The sequence below is a fragment of the Salvelinus namaycush genome, chromosome 10, assembly GCF_016432855.1.
Source record: "Salvelinus namaycush isolate Seneca chromosome 10, SaNama_1.0, whole genome shotgun sequence".
Classification (NCBI taxonomy): domain Eukaryota; kingdom Metazoa; phylum Chordata; class Actinopteri; order Salmoniformes; family Salmonidae; genus Salvelinus; species Salvelinus namaycush.
This window is the reverse complement of record NC_052316.1, coordinates 30,299,220-30,323,161: the sequence shown is the minus strand read 5'-3', so window position 1 is coordinate 30,323,161 and position 23,942 is coordinate 30,299,220. Positions and strand designations below refer to the sequence as shown.

The following is a 23,942-nucleotide window of genomic DNA, read 5'->3' as shown; positions in this document are numbered from 1 at the left end:
CACACACACACACACACACACACACACACACATACACATACTCTCTGTACACACCTATATCAGTCCTCAAGCACTGTCTGTTGTTGTTTAAACAGACTGGTGAGAAATCTGGCCAGGTGGAGAAATCGAAGAAGAATGCCAGACAGAGACAGAACGACTTTAAGGTACGTTTTGTTGAGTTAGATATACACTGCTCAAAAAAATAAAGGGAACACTTAAACAACACAATGTAACTCCAAGTCAATCACACTTCTGTGAAATCAAACTGTCCACTTAGGAAGCAACACTGATTGACAATAAATGTCACGTGCTGTTGTGCAAATGGAATAGACAAAAGGTGGAAATTATAGGCAATTAGCAAGACACCCCCAATAAAGGAGTGATTCTGCAGGTGGTGACCACAGACCACTTCTCAGTTCCTATGCTTCCTGGCTGATGTTTTGGTCACTTTTGAATGCTGGCGGTGCTTTCACTCTAGTGGTAGCATGAGACGGAGTCTACAACCCACACAAGTGGCTCAGGTAGTGCAGCTCATCCAGGATGGCACATCAATGCGAGCTGTGGCAAGAAGGTTTGCTGTGTCTGTCAGCGTAGTGTCCAGAGCATGGAGGCGCTACCAGGAGATAGGCCAGTACATCAGGAGACGTGGAGGAGGCCGTAGGAGGGCAACAACCCAGCAGCAGGACCGCTACCTCCGCCTTTGAGCAGGAGGAGCACTGCCAGAGCCCTGCTAAATGACCTCCAGCAGGCCACAAATGTGCATGTGTCAGCATATGGTCTCACAAGGGCTCTGAGGATCTCATCTCGGTACCTAATGGCAGTCAGGCTACCTCTGGCGAGCACATGGAGGGCTGTGCGGCCCCACAAAGAAATGCCACCCCACACCATGACTGACCCACCGCCAAACCGGTCATGCTGGAGGATGTTGCAGGCAGCAGAACGTTCTCCACGGCGTCTCCAGACTCTGTCACGTCTGTCACGTGCTCATGTGCTCAGTGTGAACCTGCTTTCATCTGTGAAGAGCACAGGGCGCCAGTGGCGAATTTGCCAATCTTGGTGTTCTCTGGCAAATGCCAAACGTCCTGCACGGTGTTGGGCTGTAAGCACAACCCCCACCTGTGGACGTCGGGCCCTCATACCACCCTCCTGGAGTCTGTTTCTGACCGTTTGAGCAGACACATGCACATTTGTGGCCTGCTGGAGGTGATTTTGCAGGGCTCTGGCAGTGCTCCTCCTGCTCAAAGGCGGAGGTAGCGGTCCTGCTGCTGGGTTGTTGCCCTCCTACGGCCTCCTCCACGTCTCCTGATGTACTGGCCTGTCTCCTGGTAGCGCCTCCATGCTCTGGACACTACGCTGACAGACACAGCAAACCTTCTTGCCACAGCTCGCATTGATGTGCCATCCTGGATGAGCTGCACTACCTGAGCCACTTGTGTGGGTTGTAGACTCCGTCTCATGCTACCACTAGAGTGAGAGCACCGCCAGCATTCAAAAGTGACCAAAACATCAGCCAGGAAGCATAGGAACTGAGAAGTGGTCTGTGGTCACCACCTGCAGAATCACTCCTTTATTGGGGGTGTCTTGCTAATTGCCTATAATTTCCACCTTTTGTCTATTCCATTTGCACAACAGCATGTGACATTTATTGTCAATCAGTGTTGCTTCCTAAGTGGACAGTTTGATTTCACAGAAGTGTGATTGACTTGGAGTTACATTGTGTTGTTTAAGTGTTCCCTTTATTTTTTTGAGCAGTGTACTTTTGGTAAACTTCAGAAGACTTTCTTTCTGTGTGTAGTTTTACTTCCTGAAATGGTTTGTGTTATATATTTGATATCTCTGTAGAAAATGATTGAGGAGGTGACCCATCGCCTGGTGAAGCTGGTGAGAGGGGCTCTCCTCCCCTCTACTCTGACTGAGCTGGAGCTGAGGCTGTATGGGGGCTGGGAGAGTAAGACTGAACTCACTGGACCCTGGCTCACACAGGTCATACACACTGTCAGGTATGGACACCTCGCTCTAGTGTATTGATGATGGCACCAGAGAGAAAGGCTGCAGTTTTACGGTCTCCTAACCAATTGTGCTATTGTGTGTGTTTTTTCGCATTATTTGTAACTTATTTTGAACATACAGTTTCTGCCACCGTCTCTTATGACCAAAAAAAGCTTCTAGAAATCAGGACAGCGATTACTCACCTCGTATTGAAAGACGATTTGTTCTTTAACTAGTCGGACGAGAGGGATTTACTCCAGACACCCGACAAGTTCCTCATCCCCGTCATTTGCTGGAGAAAGAGACAGGGATATCAAGGACGAAGGTCGGGGTGCCTTGTAAGGGTCCGGCGGCGAATGGGTGATTTGCATTTACCATTGGTCCTATCAGCCAACGTACAATCATTGGATAATAAAATAGACAAACTACAAGCACGTATATCCTACCAACAGTACATTAAAAACTGCAATATCCTATGTTTCATCGAGTCGTGGCTGAACAACGACATGAATAACATACAGCTAGCGGGACACACTGTATCGGCAGGATAGAACAGTAGCCTCTGGTACGACAAGGGGTGGCGGTCTATGTATATTTGTAAACAACAGCTGGTTCAAGATTTCTAAGGAAGTCTTGAGGTTTTGCTCGCCTGAGGTAGAGTATCTCATGATAAACTGTAGACCACACTATTTACCAAGAGAGTTTTCATCTATATTCTTCATAGCTGTCTACCACCACAAACTGATGCTGGCACGAAGACCGCACTCAATGTGCTGTATACGCCCATAAGCAAACAGGAAAACACTCATCCAGAGGCGGCGCTCCTAGTGGCCGGGGACTTTAATGCAGGGAAACATAAATCCATTTTACCTCATTTCTACCAGCATGTCACATGTGCAAACAGAGGGAAAAAAACTAGACCACCTTTACTCCACACACAGAGACGCATATCCAAAGCTCTCCCTCGCCCTTAATTTGGCAAATCTGACCATAATTCTATTCTCCTGGTTCCTGCTAACAAGCAAAAACTAAAGCAGGAAGCACCAGTGACTCGGTCAATAAAAAAAGTGGTCAGATGAAGCAGATGCTAAGCTACAGGATTGTTTTTCTAGCACAGACTGGAATATGTTCCGCGATTCTTCTGATGGCATTGAGGAGTACACCACATATGTCACTGGCTTCATCAATAAGTGAATCGATGACATCGTCCCCACAGTGTCTGCGTACATTTCCCAACCAGAAGCCAAGGATTACAGGCAACATCTGCACTGAGGTTACGTGTAGAGCTGCCGCTTTCAAGGAGCGGGACTCTAACCCGGAAGCTTGTAAGAAATCCCGCTATGCCCTCCAACGAACCAACAAACAGGCAAAGCATCAATACAGGAATAAGATCGAATCATACTACACCGGCTCCGACGCTCGTCGGATGTGGTAGGGCTTGCAAACTATTACAGACCACAAAGGGAAGCACAGCCGCGAGCTGCCCAGTAACACAATCCTACCAGATGAGCTAAATTACTTATATGCTTGCTTTGAGGCAAGTAACACTGAAACATGCATGAGAGCATCAGCTGTTCCGGAAGACTGTGGGATCACACTCTCCGTAGCCGATGTAAGGCCTTTAAACAGGTCAACATTCACAAGGCCGCAGGGCCAGATGGATTACCGGGACATGTACTCTGAGCATGCACTGACCAACTGGCAAGTGTCTTTCCTGACATTTTCAACCTCTCCATGTCTGAGTCTGTAATACCAACATGTTTCAAGTAGACCACCATAGTCCCTGTGCCCAAGAACACTAAGGTAACCTGCCTAAATGACTACCGACCTGTAGCACTCATGTCTGTAGCCATGAAGTGCTTTGAAATGCTGGTCATGGCTCACATCAACACCACTATCCCAGAAACCCTAGACCCACTCCAATTTGCATACCGCCCCAACAGATCCACAGATGATGCAATCTCTATTGCACTCCACACTGCCCTTTCCCACCTGGACAAAAGGAACACCTATGTGAGAATGCTATTCATTGACTACAGCTCAGCGTTCAACACCATAGTGCCCTCAAAGCTTATCACTAAGCTAAGGACCCTGGGACTAAACACCTCCCTCTGCAACTGGATCCTGGACTTCCTGATGGGCCGCCCCCAGGTGGTAATGGTCGGTAACAACACATCCGCCACGCTGATCCTCAACACGGGGGCCCTCAGGGGTGCGTGCTGAGTCCCCTTCTGTACTCCCTGTTCACTCATGACTGTATGGCCAGGCATGACTCCAACACAATCATTCATTTTGCTGATGACACGAGTCGTAGGCCTGATCACTGACAACGATGAGACAGCCTATAGGGAGGAGGTCAGAACGACAACCTTTCCCTCAACGTGATCAAGACAAAGGAGATGATTGTGGACTACAGGAAAAAGAGGAACGAGCACGCCCCCATTCTCATCAACGGGGCTGTAGTGGAGCAGGTTGAGAGCGTCAAGTTCCTTGGTGTCCACATCACCACCAACCTATCATTGTCCAAGCACACCAAGACAGTCGTAAAGAGGGCACGACAAAACCTACCCTTCGAAGACAGAAAATATTTGACGTGGGTCCTCAGTTCCTCAAAAAGTTCTACAGCTGCACCATCGAGAGCATCCTGACTGGTTGCATCACTGCCTGGTATGGCAACTGCTCGGCTTCTGACCGCAAGACACTACAGATGGTAGTGCATACAACCCAGTACATTACTGGAAGATTCCTGCCATCCAGGACCTCTATACCAGGCAGTGTCAGAGGATCGCCCTAAAAATTGTCAAAGACTCCAGCCACCCTAGTCGTAGACTGTTCTCTCTGCTACTGCACGGCAAGCGGTACCGGAGCGCCAAGTCTATGTCCAAGAGGCTTCTCAACAGCTTCTACCCCAAGCCATAAGACTCCTGAACAGCTAATCAAATGGCTACCCAGACTAAACTCAGCAGAAAAAGAAACGTCCTCTCACTGTCAACTGTGTTTATTTTCAGCAAACTTAACATGTGTAAATATTTGTATGAACATACGATTCAACAACTGAGACATAAACTAAACAAGTTCCACAGACATGTGACTAATATAAATGAAATCATTTGTCCCTGATCAAAGGGGGGGTCAAAATCAAAAGTAACAGTCAGTATCTGGTGTGGCCACCAGCTTCATTAAGTACTGCATTGCATCTCCTCATGGACTGCACCAGATTTGCCTGTTCTTGCTGTGAGATGTTACCCCACACTTCCACCAAGGCACCTGCAAGTTCCCGGACATTTATTTCGGGGAATGGCCCGAGCAGTATGGCTGGTGGCATTGTCATGCTGGAGGGCCATGTCAGGATGAGCCTGCAGGTAGGGTACCACATGAAGGAAGAGGATGTCTTCCCTGTAATGCACAGCGTTGAGATTGCCTGCAATGACAACAAGCTCAGTCCGATGATGCTGTGACACACCGCCCCAGACCATGATGGACTCTCCACCTCCAAATCGATTCCGCTCCAGAGTACAGGCCTCGGTGTAACGCTCCTTCCTTCGATGATAAACGCGAATCCGACCATCACCCCTGGTGAGATAAAACCGCGACTCATCAGTGAAGAGCACTTTTTGCCAGTCTTGTCTGGTCCAGCGATGGTGAGTTTGTGCCCATAGGCGACGTTGTTGCTGGTTATGTCTGGTGAGGACCTGCCTTTCAACAGGCCTACAAGCCCTCAGTCCAGCCTCTCTCAGCCTATTGTGGACAGTCTGAACACTGATGGAGGAATTGTGCGTTCCTGGTGTAACTCGGGCCGTTATTGTTGCCATCCTGTACCATGTTCGGATGTACCGATCCTGTGCAGGTGTTGTTACACGTGGTCTGCCACTGCGAGGACAATCAGCTGTCCATCCTGTCTCCCTGTAGCACTGTCTTAGGCATCTCCCGGTACAGACTGCAATTTATTGCCCTGGCCACATCTGCAGTCCTCATGCCTCCTTGCAGCATGCCTAAGGCACGTTCACACAGATTAGCAGGGACCCTGTGCATCTTTCTTTGGTATTATACAGAGTCAGTAGAAAGGCCTCTTTAGTGTCCTAAGTTTTCATAACTGTGACCTTAATTGCCTTCCGTCTGTAAGCTGTTAGTGTCTTAACGACCGTTCCACAGGTGCATGTTCATGAAATGTTTATGGTTCATTGAACAAGCATTGGAAACAGTGTTTAAACCCTTTACAATGAAGATCTATGAAGTTGTTTGGATTTTTACGAAATATATATGTGAACATATATGTACAATTGAAGTCGGAAGTTTACATACACTTCGTTGTAGTCATTCAAACTTGTTTTTCAACCACTCCACAAATTTCTTGTTAAAAAACTATAGTTTTGGCAAGTCGGTTAGGACATCTACTTTGTGCATGACACAAGTAATTTTTCCAACAATTGTTAACAAACAGATTATTTCACTTATAATTCACTGTATCACAATTCCAGTGGGTCAGAGGTTTACATACACTAAGTTGACTGTGCCTTTAAACAGCTTGGAAAATTCCAGAAAAGGATGTCATGGCTTTAGAAGCTTCTGATAGATGACATAATTTGAGTCAATTGGAGGTGTACCTGTGGATGTATTTCAAGGTCTACCTTCAAACTCAGTGCCTCTTTGCTTGACATCATGGGAAAATCAAAAGAAATCAGCCAAGACCTCAGAAAATAATTGTAGACCTCCACAAGTCTGGTTCATCCTTGGGAGCAATTTTCAAATGCCTGAAGGTACCACGTTCATCTGTACAAACAATAGTGCGCAAGTATAAACACCATGGGACCACGCAGCCATCATACCACTCAGGAAGGAGACGCGTTCTGTCTCCTAGAGATGAACGTACTTTGGTGCGAAAAGCGCAAATCAATCCCAGAACAACAGCAAAGGACCTTGTGAAGATGCTGGAGAAAACAGGTACAAAATTATCTATATCCACAGTAAAACGAGTCCTATATCGACATAACCTGAAAGGCCGCTCAGCAAGGAAGAAGCCACTGCTCCAAAACCGCCATAAAAAAGCCAGACTACGGTTTGCAACTGCACATGGGGACAAAGATCGTACTTTTTGGAGAAATGTCCTCTGGTCTGATGAAACAAAAATAGAACTGTTTGGCCATAATGACTATCGTTATGTTTGGAGAAAAAGGGGGAGGCTTGATAGCCGAAGAACACCATCCCGACCGTGAAGCACGGGGGTGGCAGCGTCATGTTGTGGGGGTGCTTTGCTGCAGGAGGGACTGGTGCACTTCACAAAATAGTTGGCATCATGAGGAAAGAAAATTATGTGGATATATTGAAGCAACATCTCAAGACATCAGTCAAGAAGTTAAGATTGGTCGCAAATGGGTCTTCCAAATGGAGAATGACCCCAAGCATACTTCCAAAGTTGCGGCAAAATGGCTTAAGGACAACAAAGTCAAGGTATTTGTGTGGCCATCACAAAGCCCTGACCTCAATCCCATAGAAAATGTGTGGGCAGAACTGAAAAAAGCGTGTGTGAGCAAGGAGGCCTGCAAACCTGACTCAGTTACACCAGATCTGTCAGGATGAATGTGCCAAAATTCACCCAACTTATTGTGGGAAGCTTGTGGAAGGCTACCCGAAACGTTTTACCCAAGTTAAACAATTTAAAGGCAATGCTACCAAATACAAATTGAGTGTATGTAAACTTCTGACCCACTGGGAATGTGATGAAATAAATAAAAGCTGAAATAAATCATTCTCTCTACTATTATTCTGACATTTCCCATTCTTAAAATTCTAACTGACCTAAGAATTTTTACTAGGATTAAATGTCAGGAATTGTGAAACTGAGTTTAAATGTATTTGGCTAAGGTGTATGTAGACTCCGACTTCAACTGTACATGTTACCTCGACTAATAGGTGCCCCCGCACATTGACTCTGTAACGGTAGCCCCTCTATATAGCCTCCACATTGACTCTGTAACGGTAGCCCCTCTATATAGCCTCCACATTGACTCTGTAACGGTAGCCCTTCTATATAGCCTCCACATTGACTCTGTAACAGTAGCCCCTTTATATAGCCTCCACATTGACTCTGTAACGGTAGCCCCTCTATATAGCCTCCACATTGACTCTGTAACGGTAGCCCCTCTATATAGCCTCCACATTGACTCTGTAACGGTAGCCCCTCTATATAGCCTCCACATTGACTCTGTAACGGTAGCCCCTCTATATAGCCTCCACATTGACTCTGTAACGGTAGCCCCTCTATATAGCCTCCACATTGACTCTGTAACGGTAGCCCCTCTATATAGCCTCCACATTGACTCTAACGGTAGCCCCTCTATATAGCCTCGCTATTGTTATTTTACTGCTGCTCTTTAATTATTTGTTGCTTTTATTTCTTATTTTTTACCCAGCTATTTTTTTTACTTAACACATATTTTTCTTAAAACTGCACTGTTGGTTAAGGGCTTGTAAGAAAGCATTTCACTGTAAGGTCTACACCTTGTAATGTATTCGGCGCATTTGACAAATACATATATTTTTTTTGATACACGCTGTCAGATATGTACACCTCACTTTAGTGTTATACACACTGTCACGTATGGACACCTCACTTTAGTGTTATACACTCTGTCACGTATGGACACCTCACTTTAGTGTTATACACACTGTCACGTATGGACACCTCACTTTAGTGTTATACACGCTGTCAGGTATGGACACCTCACTTTAGTGTTATACACACTGTCACGTATGGACACCTCACTTTAGTGTTATACACACTGTCACGTATGGACACCTCACTTTAGTGTTATACACACTGTCACGTATGGACACCTCACTCTAGTGTTATACACACTGTCACGTATGGACACCTCACTCTAGTGTCATACACACTGTCACGTATGGACACCTCACTTTAGTGTTATACACACTGTCACGTATGGACACCTCACTCTAGTGTCATACACACTGTCACGTATGGACACCTCACTTTAGTGTTATACACACTGTCACGTATGGACACCTCACTTTAGTGGTATACACACTGTCACGTATGGACACCTCACTCTAGTGTTATACACACTGTCACGTATGGACACCTCACTTTAGTGTTATACACACTGTCACGTATGGACACCTCACTCTAGTGTCATACACACTGTCACGTATGGACACCTCACTTTAGTGTCATACACACTGTCACGTATGGACACCTCACTTTAGTGTTATACACACTGTCACGTATGGACACCTCACTCTAGTGTTATACACACTGTCACGTATGGACACCTCACTCTAGTGTCATACACACTGTCACGTATGGACACCTCACTCTAGTGTCATACACGCTGTCACGTATGGACACCTCACTCTAGTGTCATACACGCTGTCACGTATGGACACCTCACTCTAGTGTCATACACACTGTCACGTATGGACACCTCACTCTAGTGTTATACACACTGTCACGTATGGACACCTCACTCTAGTGTCATACACACTGTCACGTATGGACACCTCACTCTAGTGTCATACACACTGTCACGTATGGACACCTCACTCTTGTGTCGTACACACTGTCAGGTATGGACACCTCACTCTAGTGTGTGTTTGTGCGAGCATGTGTGTGTCAATGACTTTATCCCCCATATTCCAGAACCCCAATCCCTCCTCCACTACAACATTCTCTTTCTCGCTCTCATCTCTCCTCTCTCTCGTCTCTCGTCTCGCCTCTCTCTCGTCTCTCTCGTCTCTCAGAATAATTTTTGAAGCCCTGGTTGCTCTGGAGATCCCTAATGATCTGCTGCAGGTGATCCAGGATCTACTGTTGGAGCTGAGACACCACTGTCTACTGGTCACCCTGCACCACACCGCAGAGGGTGAGGGAGGAGGGGAGGGAGGGGATGGGAACTGAGACATCACTGTCTACAGGTCTCCCTGCACCACACCGCAAAGAATGAGAGAGAAGGAGATATGGGAGGGAGGAGAGGGGAGGAAGGAAGAGGAAAGGGGACCTGAGACATCACTGTCTGGAAGAAAGGGGCAGAAGAAGGAGAGAGATGGAGAAAGGGGCAGAGGTGGGTTAGGTAAGGTGAGGTTAGTGAAAGAGAAAGTGTTTGTGAAAGGGGGTTTTGTGGTTAAACTCTGTTGGTCATTCTGACTGTGGCCCTAGATCTATAGAAACTCAGGTTGATAATAACAGCTCATGTGGTTTTGAAGGTAGTCATTCACTAGTTTAGAGGGTCATTTCACTTTCTTTTGCGGTCTTCCACCAAACAGTTCTATTTAAAATGTAATGTGAACTGATCATGGCTCTTCACTTGTTCACGAGTATGTAGTACCATTATTTAATTTGATAGTGATCAAAAATAATGTGAAATGTGAAAAGCACACATTTGTTGCCCCTATAGTGATTTATGTTGGTGTATGCATTTTGTCAGATGTCAAAAGGCTTGCAGAGAAAGAGGACTGGGTCGTAGACAATGAAGGAATCACCAGCTTGGTAAAGCTATATTTACTATGTGATATATCATGATTTATTATATAGTAAGATATGATGAAAAATATGACATGGTATAATCTATATATCTGATTTGTGTGTTATGTCGTGTGCAGCCAGCCCAGTTTGAGCAGTGCATGGTGCAGATGCTGCAGTCACTCAAAGAACCCATGGAGACCAAACCTGGGGAGGTCAATGTAAGGAACACACACTATACACTATAACAGAACCTCATTCATCTTTGTGAACTACTGTATTTATGTATGTGAATTGCACTGAACAATCATATAAACGCAACATGCAACAATTTCTAAGATTTTACTGAGTTACAGTTCATATAAGGACATCAGTCAATTTAAATACATTCATTAGGCTCTAATCTATGGATTTCACTTGACTGGGATTACAGATATGCATCTGGTGGTCACAGATACCTTAATAAATATGGTAGGGGCGTGGATCAGAGAACCAGTCCGTATCTGGTGTGACCACCTTTTGCCTCATGCAGCACGACACGTCTCCTCTGCGTGGAGTTGATCAGGCTGTTGATTGTGGCTTGTGGAATGTGGGAACTGGAACACGCTGTCGTGCACATCGATCCAGAGCATCCAAAACATGCTCATTGTCTGGTGAGTATGCAGGCCATGGAAGAACTGGGAGATGTTCAACTTCCAGGAATTGTGTAGAGATCCTTGCGACATGGGGCCGTGCATTATCATGCTGAAACAGGTGATGGCGGTGGATGAATGGCATGACAATGGGCCTCAGGATCTCATCATGGTGTCTCTGTGCATTCAAATTGCCATCGATAAAATGCAATTGTGTTCGTTGTCCATAGCTTATGCCTGCCCATACCATAACCCCGCCGCCACCATGGGGCACTCTGTTCACAACATTGACATCAGAAAGCCGCTCGCCCACACGACACCATACACGCTGTCTGCCATCTGCCCGGTACAGTTGAAACCGGATTCATCCGCGAAGAGCACGCTTCTCCAGCATGCCAGTGGCAATCGAATGTGAGCATTTGCCCACTGAAGTCGGTTATGACGCCAAACTGCAGTCAGGTCAAGACCCTGGTGAGGACGACGAACATGCAGATGAGCTTCCCTGAGACGGTTTCTGACAGTTTGTGCAGATATGATTCGGTTGTACAAACCAACAATTTCATCAGCTGTCCTGGTGGCTGGACTCAGACTATCCCACAGATGAAGAAGCCAGATGTGGAGGTACTGGGCTGGCGTGGTTACACGTGGTCTGCGGTTGTGAGGCCGGTTGGATGTACTGACAAATTCTTTAAAACGATGTTGGAGGCGGCTTATGGTAGAGAAATTAACATTAAATTATCTGGCAACAGCTCTGGTGGACATTCCTGCAGTCAGCATGCCAATTGCGTGCTCCCTCAACTTGAGAAATCTGTGGCTTGTGTTGTGTGACAAATCTGCACATTTTAGAGTGGCCTTTTATTGTCCGCAGCACAAGGTACACCTGTGTAATGATCATGCTGTTTATTCAGCTTCTTGATATGCCACACCTGTCAGGTGGATAGATTATCTTGGCAAAGGAGAAATGCTCACTAACAGGGATGTAAACAAATTTGTGCACAAAATTGGAGAGAAATAAGATTTTTGTGCGCAAGGAACATTTTTGGGATCTTGTTTTTTTCAGCTCATGAAACATGGGACCAACACTTTACATGTTGTATTTATATTTTTGTTCAGTATGAATGGTGGTGTATTGGACCACATTACTGCGTAATAGCTGCTGTCTCACCTTCCTCTCCTGTCTTCAGATCCTCCAATTGGATCAGGCCCAAGATCAAGCCTCAGAGCTCTGTGTGGACATCATGAGGGTACTGTACAGTCACTACAGACTAGGTTTACACTATATTTCACCACAATAATACAGAATAGAGATTAAGATTACAGTATAGTTCAACATAGTAATCCCTTCAGTTTACTGGTACTGTAGTTAGCATGAATTTATGGTACTACTGTCACAAGAGAATAGGTTTACAGTATATTTCACTCTAGTGAAGGGACTCCTACAGGTCACAGGTAGTTTATTGCTACAATGCTCAAATTCAGTAGACATTTAGGAACGGTTTCCCGGACACAGATTAAGACTAGTCCTGGACTGAAAAGGCACCTTCAATGGAGAATCTCCATTAAGAATGCTTTTTAGTACTGGATTAGGCTTCATCTATGTCCGGGAAACCGGCCCTTAGATTATTGTAGCCTTTTACCTTTGTAGCAGGAATGGACCAGGAAGCTCTGTGAGAAGATCATGAAGGTATAGTACTATAGAGTAAAGATAAGGATTACATCATATTTCACCATAGGAATATCTACAGTTTACTGTAGGTCTACAGTGCACACATTCAGTTGAAATGTATTAATTATTGTAGACTTGTACTTTCTGAGCAGGTTCGAGAGCAGGTGAAAAAGCTCTAAGGAGATCAATAAGGTACTGTATGGTACAGAGTAGATACGCGACTAGGATTACACCATAGGAATCCCTACAGATTATAGGTCAGGGGTAGGCAACTACATTCAGCCGCGTGCTGAATATAATTCTAATAATTTGAACACTGAAAATTGACCACAACTAAGCCCAAAAAGAGATTCTATTTCAAATAAAAAATATAATTTTATACCTTGATTACATTGAGATACGATCACATTACTATTTTCTTTACAACAAACAATTTCCTTGCAGGGTGGTTTTGGCCCACGGGCTGCCTGTTGCCGACCCCTGTTATATGTAGTTTACTGTAGGTTTACAGTGCAGTCCATTCACCCCACTCCTTTTTAATATAGTTGACTGTTACTGATGTCTGAGTGACTGACCAGTCTCTGTGACACTGACCTTTCTCTGTGACACTGACCTGTAACATCTCTTCCAGGTGTTTGTCAGCTGCCTGGAGCAGCTGAGCAATAAAACCGATGGAGACATCAACACTTCACAGTGAGTACAGGCAGGGACTTTGCATCCAGTGTCAATTTGTGTGTCTGCCTTAGTGTGTTTTTGAACTCTGTATGTGTGTGTGTATTCTCAGTATATCAGTGGACCTTGCCTCTCCAGACCCATTCAGTGGCCTTCAGGAAGACTTCTGTGCAACACCGGTAAGAAGATCTGAATTTTCTCAGACTGAGACTACAGGCCTCAATTGAACTCAATCTACCTCAATCTCACACTACAGGATTGCCAATGTCAATGAGCATTCTCAATGAAGGTTATTTTTCTTACAATCTAACCCCCCTACACACCCACACACACGTGTATCTCCTTCACTGGTAAACCAAACCAATCTGTTATGATGCTGTTTCCTGGTTGTGGACAGGAAGCAGACACAACCTAATTTACTGTATATGTGTCCAGATGAGAGTGAATGGGCCTGGGTGTGTAGTGAAGGGGAGAGGAGAGGAGGGGGAGGAAGAGCAAGGGGAGTTTTTGGTAAAGGGAAATAGAGCAGGGTGCAGATGGGGTTTCCCCTGATCTCTGATCTCTAGCAGGGCTGAGTCGGTGAGACAGCCAGACAATATTCAGGGCACATGCCAGAGTTCAGGCCTACAGGACCACCTTAAGACATTATCATATGGAGTACCAAACATCTCACTGAAATACAGTAAGGCCTCAGAGAGACGGTGGGCTGGTAGGCCATAGATTGACATGGTCTACAGAGACTGGAAGTGTTGAAAAATAATAGAAGAAGACTAGAATTCTTATAATAAAAGGAGTTGCCAAAGTAACCAAATTATTTGAGATTGTCTATTAAGACCAGAACCTCTCCTCTCCTCTCCTCTTTTAGGAGTGAACACTACCTGTTACACTAATCCTGTCAGTGAGGTTGTCAGTGAGGTAACTGTTATAATTGACCTTGTATCATTGAAGAAAACCCAGTGTGTAGTATGGCGTAAAACAGAATTTTAGTCAATTCCAGTAAAACAGGGATGGTGTCAATGATGAGATTAACTGACAGATGCTCAGAAACCATCACTCAACATAACAAATCCAACATCCTGAACTTTCTCTGTGTGTGTGTGTGTGTGTGTGTGTGTGTGTGTGTGTGTGTGTGTGTGTGTGTGTGTGTGTGTGTGTGTGTGTGTGTGTGTGTGTGTGTGTGCATCTCTTTCTCTCTATAGGAGCAGCGTCTGCTGATCATCCTGAGTAACTGTCAGTACTTGGAGAAACACACCTTCCTTAACATGGCTGAACACTTTGAGAAACACGGCTTCACCGGGACTGACAAGATCACACAGGTTAGTAGAGAGGACACACACAAAGACAGACACAAACAGATACACACACAGTTAACTGTCAGAAACAGCAAACAGTTAACTGGCTCCTTAGATGTTTTGGTGTTTAGTTTTTGGTGTTCTTTGAAGAAGAAGATTTGTCACCAATGAGTTGATGAGAAATGATGTTTTGGGGCAGAACGATTACTCTCTCTTTCTCTTTAAACAGCTAAAGGTCAGATCTCTGAGTCAGTCTCCTTCTCTCTCATACACACACTCATACAGACAGATATTGGTTGGCTGTTCCTGTAAAAACAGGTAAACGGCTTGTGTTTTTTAGAAACATGGCCTGTAAGCAGTTGGTTCAAAACCAGGATCTATATTGTGACTATAAGAACATAAGTCAAGTTCCTGTAAAAGCACTTTGTGACAGCTGCTGATGTAAGAATAGATTTCTAAGTACATTTCATTGAAATTTGATTGATGTCTCTCTCCTCTGCTCCCAGGTGAGTGTCTGTGTAGCTGTGTACAGGTGTTGATTAGGTTTGTCTCTACCTCTATTTCCAGGTGAGTGTCCATGCAGTGAAGGAGCTGGATGAGAGTCTGTTTGATGCCTACATCGAGAGGAAGTCAGATCCCATCGTAGGGTCCCTAGAACCAGGCATCTACGCTGGATACTTCGACTGGAGGGACTGTAGTACACCTACAGGTACAAACACACACTCTCTCTCTCACACACACACACACACACACACACACACACACACACACACACACACACACACACACACACAGAGAGACATATACGCTGTCTACTTTGATTTATTTTATATAACCTTTATTTAACTAGGCAAGTCAGTTAAGAACAAATTCTTATTTACAGTACACCTGCAGGTACACAGAAATGTATTTCTAGAATTTTAATAATTTTTTCTCTTTGCATTGTTGGGAAGGGCCCGTAAGTAAGCGTTTCACTGTTAGTCTACACCTGTTGTTTACCAAGCATGTGACAAATGTGATTTGATTTGATCTACCCTGTCTACGTCCATTGGCGCGACTGCACACCTTTTTACACACCTTAATCACAGGACATTATGGACTGAGGCCAGTATTCAAACCAACACAGATTAACCACCTGTACACTGCAATAGACTTTTAAACTCAGTTTCCCAGACGTTTGTGGAGATTGCATTCGTAATGTCGAGTTCTTCCACCAAGCCACAGATGTAACAGAGAGTGGGGGGTTTACCCATAATAACCCTTGACCTATCTAGCCTCTTGGGCTTATCTCCAAAAGCAATAAACCTTACGGCTGTCTGGGGAACATTATGGCAGAGGTTTTCAAACTGGGATCTGCAGCCCCCTAAGGTTCCATAGAGGCACTGCAGGGGTTCTGCAAAATAATTTTATGAATATCGCTAGCTTCAACAGAATACCATATGTCTCTGCGTCCAGTATGAAGGAAGTTAGTGGTAGTTTCACGAGCCAATGCTAAAGTTTCAAGGTACAGGATACACATGGTATACACTGTCCAATAAAATGCTTACTTTCAGGTTCCTTCTCCACAAGCCAACAACAATAAGAAATGATAAAAGATAAGAATATGAACATAAAGTAAATGGCTCAGTAGAATATAATAAACATTTTAGGATTCGTATAATACATGAAGGCACAATTTATAGTCCAATATTTACACATGTTTTGGAAAAGCTGGGATTGATGGGGGCAAGTGTTTAAATTGTGCAGTATTTAGCAATCATAATAAGAGTCTGGCAGCAGCAGTTGTGATGTGTGTGTAGCATGAATGTACAGTACCAGTCAAAAGTTTGGACACACCTACTCATTCAAAGGTTTTTCTTTATTTTTACTATTTTCTACATTGTAGAATAATAGTGAAGACATCAAAACTATGAAATAACACATATGGAATCATATACAAACCAAAAAAGTGTTAAACAATTCTTCAAAGTAGCCACATTTTGCATTGATGACAGCTTTGTACACTCTTGGCATTCTCTGAACCAGCTTCATGAGGTAGTCACCTGAAATGTAGTTCCATTAACATGTATACCTTGTTAAAAGTTAATTTGTGGAATCTCTTTCCTTAATGTGTTTGAGCCAATCAGTTGTGTTGTGACAAGGTAGGGGGGTGGTATACAGAAGACAACCCTATTTGGTAAAAGACCAAGTCCATATTATGGCAAGAACAGCTCAAATAAGCATAGAGAAGCGACAGTCCATCATTACTTTAAGACATGAAGGTCAGTCAATCTGGAAAATGTCAGTTTTCCAGATTGAAAGTTTCTTCAAGTTCAGTTGCAAAAACCATCAAGCACTATGATGAAACTAGCTCTCATGAGGACCGCCACAGGAAAGAAAGACCCAGTGTTACCTCAGCTGCAGAGGATAAGTTCATTAGAGTTAACTGCACCTCAGATTGCAGCCCAAATAAATGCTTCACAGAGTTCAAGTAACAGACACATCTCAACATCAACTTTTCAGAGGAGACTGCGTGAATCAGGCCTTCATGATCCAATTGCTGCAAAGAAACCACTACTAAAGGACATGAAATAAGAATAAGAGACTTGCTTGGGCCAAGAAACACGAGCAATGGACATTAGACCAGTAGAAATCTGTCCTTTGGTCTGATGAGTCCAAATTTGAGATTTTTGGTTCCAACCGCTGTGTCTCTGTGAGACGCAGAGTAGGTGAACAGATGATATCCATATGTGTGGTTCCTACGGTGAAGCATGGAGGAGGAGGTGTGATGGTGTGGGGCTGCTTTGCTGGTGACACCGTCTGTGATTTATTTAGAATTCAAGGCACAGTTATTCTGCAGCGATATGCCATCCCATCTGGTTTGCGCTTAGTGGGACTATCATTTCTTTTTCAACAGGACAATGACCCAAAACACACCTCCAGACTGTGTAAGGGCTATTTGACCAAGAAGGAGAGTGATGATGCTGCATCAGATGACCTGGCCTCCACAAACCTGACCTCAACCTAATTGAGATGGTTTGGGATAAGTTGGATCGCAGCGTGAAGGAAAAGCAGCAAACAGTGCTCAGCATATGTGGGAACTCCTTCAAGACTGTTGGAAAAGCATTCCTCATGAAGCTGGTTGAGAGAATGCCAAGTATGCAAAACTGTCAAGGCAAAGGGTGGCTACTTTGAATAATCTAAAATATGTTTTGATTTGTTTAACATTTTTTGTTACTTATGTGTTATTGATTCCATATGTATTATTTCATAGTTTTGATGTTTTCACTATTATTCTACAATGTAGAAAATAGTTTTAAAAAATCTGAAAAATCCTTGAATGAGCAGGTGTGTCCAAACTTTTGACTGGTTGTGTATATGTATGTGTGTGAGTGAGTGGATGAGTTAGCGAGTGAGCGCATGTGTGCTAAGGTGCGGAGAATCCGAGCAGGTGGTCAGTCCAGTTCAAGTGTTCAGCAGTCTGATGGCTTGTAGATACCAACAGACTCAGAGACGGTTTCTATCAGACTTCATGCTCCAATGCCTGCCCGATGGTAAGGGTGTGAACTGCTCGTGGCTGGGGTGTGTGGGGTCCTTGATGGTGCTGCGGGACTTCCTCATGCACCGTTTCAAGTAGATGTCCTGGATGGGTGGGAGCACGGTCTCAGTGATGCATTGGACCTTCTTCACCACACACTGGATGGACTTGTGGTCGTGGACAGAGCAATTCCTGTACCAGGCTGTGATGCAACCGGTAAGGACGCTCTCGATGGTGCAGAGGTAGTATTTGGAGAAGACCCAGGGTGACTTGCCGATTTTCTTTAGCTGCCTTAGGAAGTAGAGACGCTGTTGCACCCTCTTGACAAGAGTGGTGGTGTTGTTGGTCCATGACAAATCCTCTGTGATGTGGACGCAGTGAAACTTAAAACTGCTGACCCTCTCTACTGCAGTCCCCTTGATGTGGATCAGGGCATGTTCCCTCCTCTGCTTCCTGAAGTCAACAACTCCTTTGCTTTGCTGATGTTGAGGGAGAGTTTGTTGTCCTGGCACCACAAAACCAGTTTACTTACCTCCTCCCTGTGGTCTGCCTGTCAGTATAATAATAAAATAGTGATTTTGTCAGACATCATATGCAGAAGCTCTATAGAGATGATGACTTGGAATTAAATAATAAAGTCATCAAATAAACCAAATATTTTATTAAAGTAAATTAATGTGAATAAATTATGGTTAATAAATGATTAGCAGAAATGGGCAGTCACTACCATCATGACATTCAACCCACATAATCCATAGTGCATTTAATGAAAACATTAATAATTAAGGAAATCGAAAACCGTGATTTATTTGTTCATAATCGAACCGAAACCGAACCAACCTCAAAAAGCACTAATCACTCAGCACTAACTAAATGTCTCTGTGTGTCCTGAAGTTTTACGATGAACAGTGCTTGGATGTGCTTAGCCTGATGTTCACAACTTCACATACAGTCTACTCTTAGTCTACTCTGTATTAGGGCTGTGACGATACCAGTATCACAATATTTTTACCATGGCAAATTAAATCAAGAAGCAGATCAAACTTTTTTGTCCTTTAAAAACCTGCTGTATGTAAAATATAGTATGCTATAGCTGGGAAAATAAATAAATGTGACTCTGGATGACAACATAATGTTTGTTTCCAACATTAGGGCTGTTTTCCTAAAGAAGTTAAATCCGCTTCCTGTTTTGTTTCATTGTCACGATACTGACGAGTATCGCAGTACTAGTATCGTCCCAGCCCTGTTGTTGTGGGTGGGGGAGCTCCTTGTAGGAAATGTTAAACCCTGAATCTTCAGTGAATTCTTCATACTTACATTCATACACACACTCTCTAAATTGAAGTGATGTTAGCAGTGACATGGACATATATCATTCTGGTCTGTGGTTTTGGGTGTGTGTATGCACACACACACACACACACACACACACACACACACACACACACACGTACACACGTACACACGGATGTGCTATGAGGCTGTGCACAGGTGACACTTGTGTGTGGTTTACGTACCTTAAAACAGGAAGTGTGTGTGTGCGCTCAGAGGAGCATAGCCCCACTCCCCTATGCTCCTCAATGTTCCAGGGAGAAAAAGTGGTGCCTTTTACGATTTTGTGTGTTCCGCTAATAGTGAAACAGGAACATTTGGGCTTATTAACCACAGCTATAAGGAATAGGATATGATACTTTCACTGGCTAAACATGTGGGTAACTGGTGTGTGTATGCTGAGGCCTGCATTGCCAGTGGAAACAGAGAAAGACAACCTTCACTGGTTTTGGTCTTTTTGTTTTCTCGTAGTAACACTCTTGCCCCCTGGAAGTATTCATCTTTAAATTCATCTTCAGCACCAGACACCAGACAATCATCTCATTTATATTTATTATATTGTCTTCTCAACGTGACATTGGGGATGTGACAAATGGAAAAGTTTTCTTAACATTTAAACGGCCATTTGTTAAAATGCTAAGAATTTTTTTATAAAATTCCATGTGAATTCACAATGCAGCTGTGCTGCTGCCAGCAACGGTACGGGTATTATGGTGTATCCCTTTCAGATGGTTAAGCATTGCACCTGTACTACCATTACGGTACCTAAATTCCACCTTGCAAAGTTTGCATTTACTTCTCATTTAACTTCTCAAAGTATTGCCATACAGGACTTCACTGCTGTTGCTTGCCTTTCTCTGAAATTTTTCCAACTGTTAACCATGATGACGTAGTAGTGGAGAGTCGACTCAAAAAGTATTTCTCGACTCGTTGCATGTTGACTCCAGTGTCAACTCCCATTTCTAAGTGTCAAGATTCAGTATTTTTGGAACGGAGGAGACTGACTTGTTGCTGTACTTCCGAGAACACAAACACTCACATCTTTCATAGCGAGGGACAGAGACAGAATTTAATTGAATTGACAGAGGAGATGGACACAGTATAGGTAGGACGGCCACCAGGCAGACAGAACGGTGCACTAGGCCTATCAATTGGCAATCAAATCTCTCAATGGAATTCTGTATCTCACAATTTCTTGGCTTGCAATGTCTCGCAACTTCAGTAAAGCAGGGCCTGTGGTCAGTGAAGAGGTAAGGATGCTGAGGTGAGCAAGATGCAACACTTCACAGTCACACACAGTATCTGCGCATGTGCACAGGTTTACTTCACACTGCTCACAGTGTGGTAGCCAGGTCACCAGAGCCTTGCTCTTCAACACTCTTTAGTTGTTGTGGAAAGTTACCCACTATGCTGTTTACTTTCCCCAGGCCTTCATAGCCTATTGTTTAGTTAGACTATAACACGGAAACTGGGATTCTAATGTTGTTGTTAGGGATTTTTCTTAACGTCAAGGATCCCAACTTCGTTTATACATTTAAACGTTCACACCCCTACTTAGGGGTGCCATTACAGGTTATACACCCACCATTCTCCAGGTTGATTGGAGAATACATACATTATATGGCTCATCTCAACCTCTACCAATAGAAATAACTACTTTCAATCTTTCCTCGCCCACTGCATTTCAGTCTAGTCTTATAGTAAAAGAGAACTGATAAATGTGTTAGGTCTGGGATCAGTTTCATATGATCGGTTTCGGGTTTTGACGTTATTATGGAACTACCTTCTTTCCAAGGTGTGAGGAACTACCTGAAGGAAGCCTTGGTCAACATCATCACTGTTCATGCTGAGGTAAGGCATTGACCTTTCTGTATAATGAAGAGATGCATGACAAAAATTATTGGGGGCCTTCTGTAATGAGTAGAGCAGTCAGTCAGTAGTCACAGAGAGAGTTTGATCTCTCTCGTTATCCCCCCGCCCCTCTCTCTCTCCACCTCTTTCTCTCTCAGGTCTTCACAGTGTCAAAGGAGCTAGTTCCCAGGGTTCTGACTAGAATCGTTGATGGTGTGGCGGAGGAGATGAGCCGTCTCATGCAGTGTGTATCATCCTTCAGCATGAACGGAGCCATACAGGTACACCACACACACACACACACACACACACACACACACACACACACACACACACACACACACACACACACACACACACACACACACACACACACACACACACACACACACACTTACTTTCAGATGCCACTCTCTCTCTCGAGTGAGTCAAATGAAGAGCCACCAACTGGGGGGGATTTACCCTCTTTTACTGATGATTCTAAACCCCAGCACCTCTACCAGACCAGCTACTGGTATACTCTGTACTGTACACTCTACAGCCCAAACTGAGGATACTTTAAATTACCCTAAAGTGCTCTATTAAATGCCCAGTGCAGTCACTGTTTTATACAGTATATATTTCCACACTATGAAGCTGGAATTGCACTGAAATTACTTTTAGTGTAAGAGCTGTTTAAAAAGACTGCCAGAAATGTCAGCTTGTTTTGGTGGGATGGAGTTTTGGCCTGCCTGGTGACATCATCAGGCAGTAAATGAGTTAATAGACCAATAAGAAAGAGAGTTCTAAACCTCTCTGCCAATACCAGCTAGTGTTCAGTTTTCCCTTCCCCACTCAGACCACTCCCAGACAGTCCGAGCAAAATTCTTGCTTGAGAAAGTGCTCTTTACGAAGAAGCTATTTTTGTTTCTTTTTTACCATTTTAATTACAGTAAGGTACTTAATTGTTACCTAAAAAATGTTTGATATTGAAATAAAAACTGCTGCACTGGACCTTTTAACCTCATTTACCCATTATTTATTTTTTCTTTATCCATCTCTCTTGCTCCCTCACTCACTCACTCACTCAATTTCAATTTAAGGGCTTTTTTAATTTATTTTTATTTCACCTTTATTTAACCAAATCAAATTTTATTTGTCACATACACATGGTTAGCAGATGTTAATGCGAGTGTAGTGAAATGCTTGTGCTTCTAGTTCCGACAATGCAGTAATAACCAATGAGTAATCTAACCTAACAATTTCACAACAACTACCTTATACACACAAGTGTAAAGGGATGAAGAATATGTACATAAAAATATATGAATGAGTGATGGTATAGAACGGCATAGGCAAGATGCAGTAGATGGTATAGAGTACAGTATATACATATGAGATGAGTAATGTAGGGTATGTAAACATATAAAAGTGGCATTGTTTAAAGTGCCTAGTGATACATTTTTTACATCAATTTTTCCATTATTAAAGTGGCTGGAGTTGAGTCAGTATGTGGGCAGCAGCCACTCAATGTTAGTGGTGGCTGTTTAACAGTCTGATGGCCTTGAGATAGAAGCTGTTTTTCAGTCTCACGGTCCCAGCTTTGATGCACCTGTACTGACCTCGCCTTCTGGATGATAGCGGGGTGAACAGGCAGTGGTTCGGGTGGTTGTTGTCCTTGATGATCTTTATGGACTTCCTGTGACAGCGGGTGGTGTAGGTGTCCTGGAGGGCAGGTAGTTTGCCCCCAGTGATGCGTTGTGCAGACCTCACTACTCTCTGGAGAGCCTTACGGTTGTGGGCGGAGCAGTTGCCGTACCAGGCGGTGATACAGCCCGACAGGATGTTCTCGATTGTGGATCTGTAAAAGTTTGTGAGTGCTTTTGGTGACAAGCCAAATTTCTTCAGCCTCCTGCTGCACCTTCTTCACCACGCTGTCTGTGTGGGTGGACCAATACAGTGTGTCCGTGATGTGTACGCCGAGGAACTTAAAACTTACTACCCTCTCCACTACTGTCCCGTCGATGTGGATAGGGGGGTGCTCCCTCTGCTGTTTCCTGAAGTCCACGATCATCTCCTTTGTTTTGTTGACGTTGAGTGTGAAGTTATTTTCCTGACACCACACTCCGAGGGCCCTCACCTCCTCTTTGTAGGCCGTCTCGTCGTTGTTGGTAATCAAGCCTACCACTGTAGTGTCGTCTGCAAACTTGATGATTGAGTTGGAGGCGTGAATGGCCATGCAGTCGTGGGTGAACAGGGTGTACAGGAGAGGGCTCAGAATGCACCCTTGTGGGGCCACAGTGTTGAGGATCAGCGGGGTGGAGATGTCGTTACCTACCCTCACCACCTGGGGGCGGCCAGTCAGGAAGTCCAGTACCCAGTTGCACAGGGCGGGGTCGAGACCCAGGGTCTCGAGCTTGATGACGAGTTTGGAGGGTAATATGGTGCTAAATGCTGAGCTGTAGTTGATGAACAGCATTCTCACATGGGTATTCCTCTTGTCCAGATGGGTTAGGGCAGTGTGCAGTGTGGTTGC

The 23,942-nt window shown here is 44.2% G+C and overlaps 1 protein-coding gene across 7 annotated transcripts in view; it reads left to right on the top strand.

Moving 5' to 3' along the window:
* The window catches only part of LOC120054952 (exocyst complex component 2-like), a 99,741-nt gene that overhangs the window by 55,909 nt on the left and 19,890 nt on the right, over positions 1–23,942 (top strand). For 6 of the 7 annotated variants that reach the window (XM_039002733.1, XM_039002728.1, XM_039002729.1 and 3 more), the window contains 12 exons: positions 96–164; positions 1,843–2,000; positions 9,748–9,869; positions 10,431–10,492; positions 10,606–10,686; positions 12,282–12,341; positions 13,395–13,456; positions 13,548–13,614; positions 14,635–14,751; positions 15,295–15,436; positions 21,372–21,427; positions 21,586–21,708. In XM_039002733.1, coding sequence (XP_038858661.1) covers positions 96–164; positions 1,843–2,000; positions 9,748–9,869; positions 10,431–10,492; positions 10,606–10,686; positions 12,282–12,341; positions 13,395–13,456; positions 13,548–13,614; positions 14,635–14,751; positions 15,295–15,436; positions 21,372–21,427; positions 21,586–21,708 — 1,119 coding nt within the window. Of the gene's footprint in view, positions 1–95; positions 165–1,842; positions 2,001–9,747; positions 9,870–10,430; positions 10,493–10,605; positions 10,687–12,281; positions 12,342–13,394; positions 13,457–13,547; positions 13,615–14,634; positions 14,752–15,294; positions 15,437–20,798; positions 20,841–21,371; positions 21,428–21,585; positions 21,709–23,942 lie in introns of those variants that run through there. The other variant, XR_005477647.1, reaches the window with a different exon arrangement.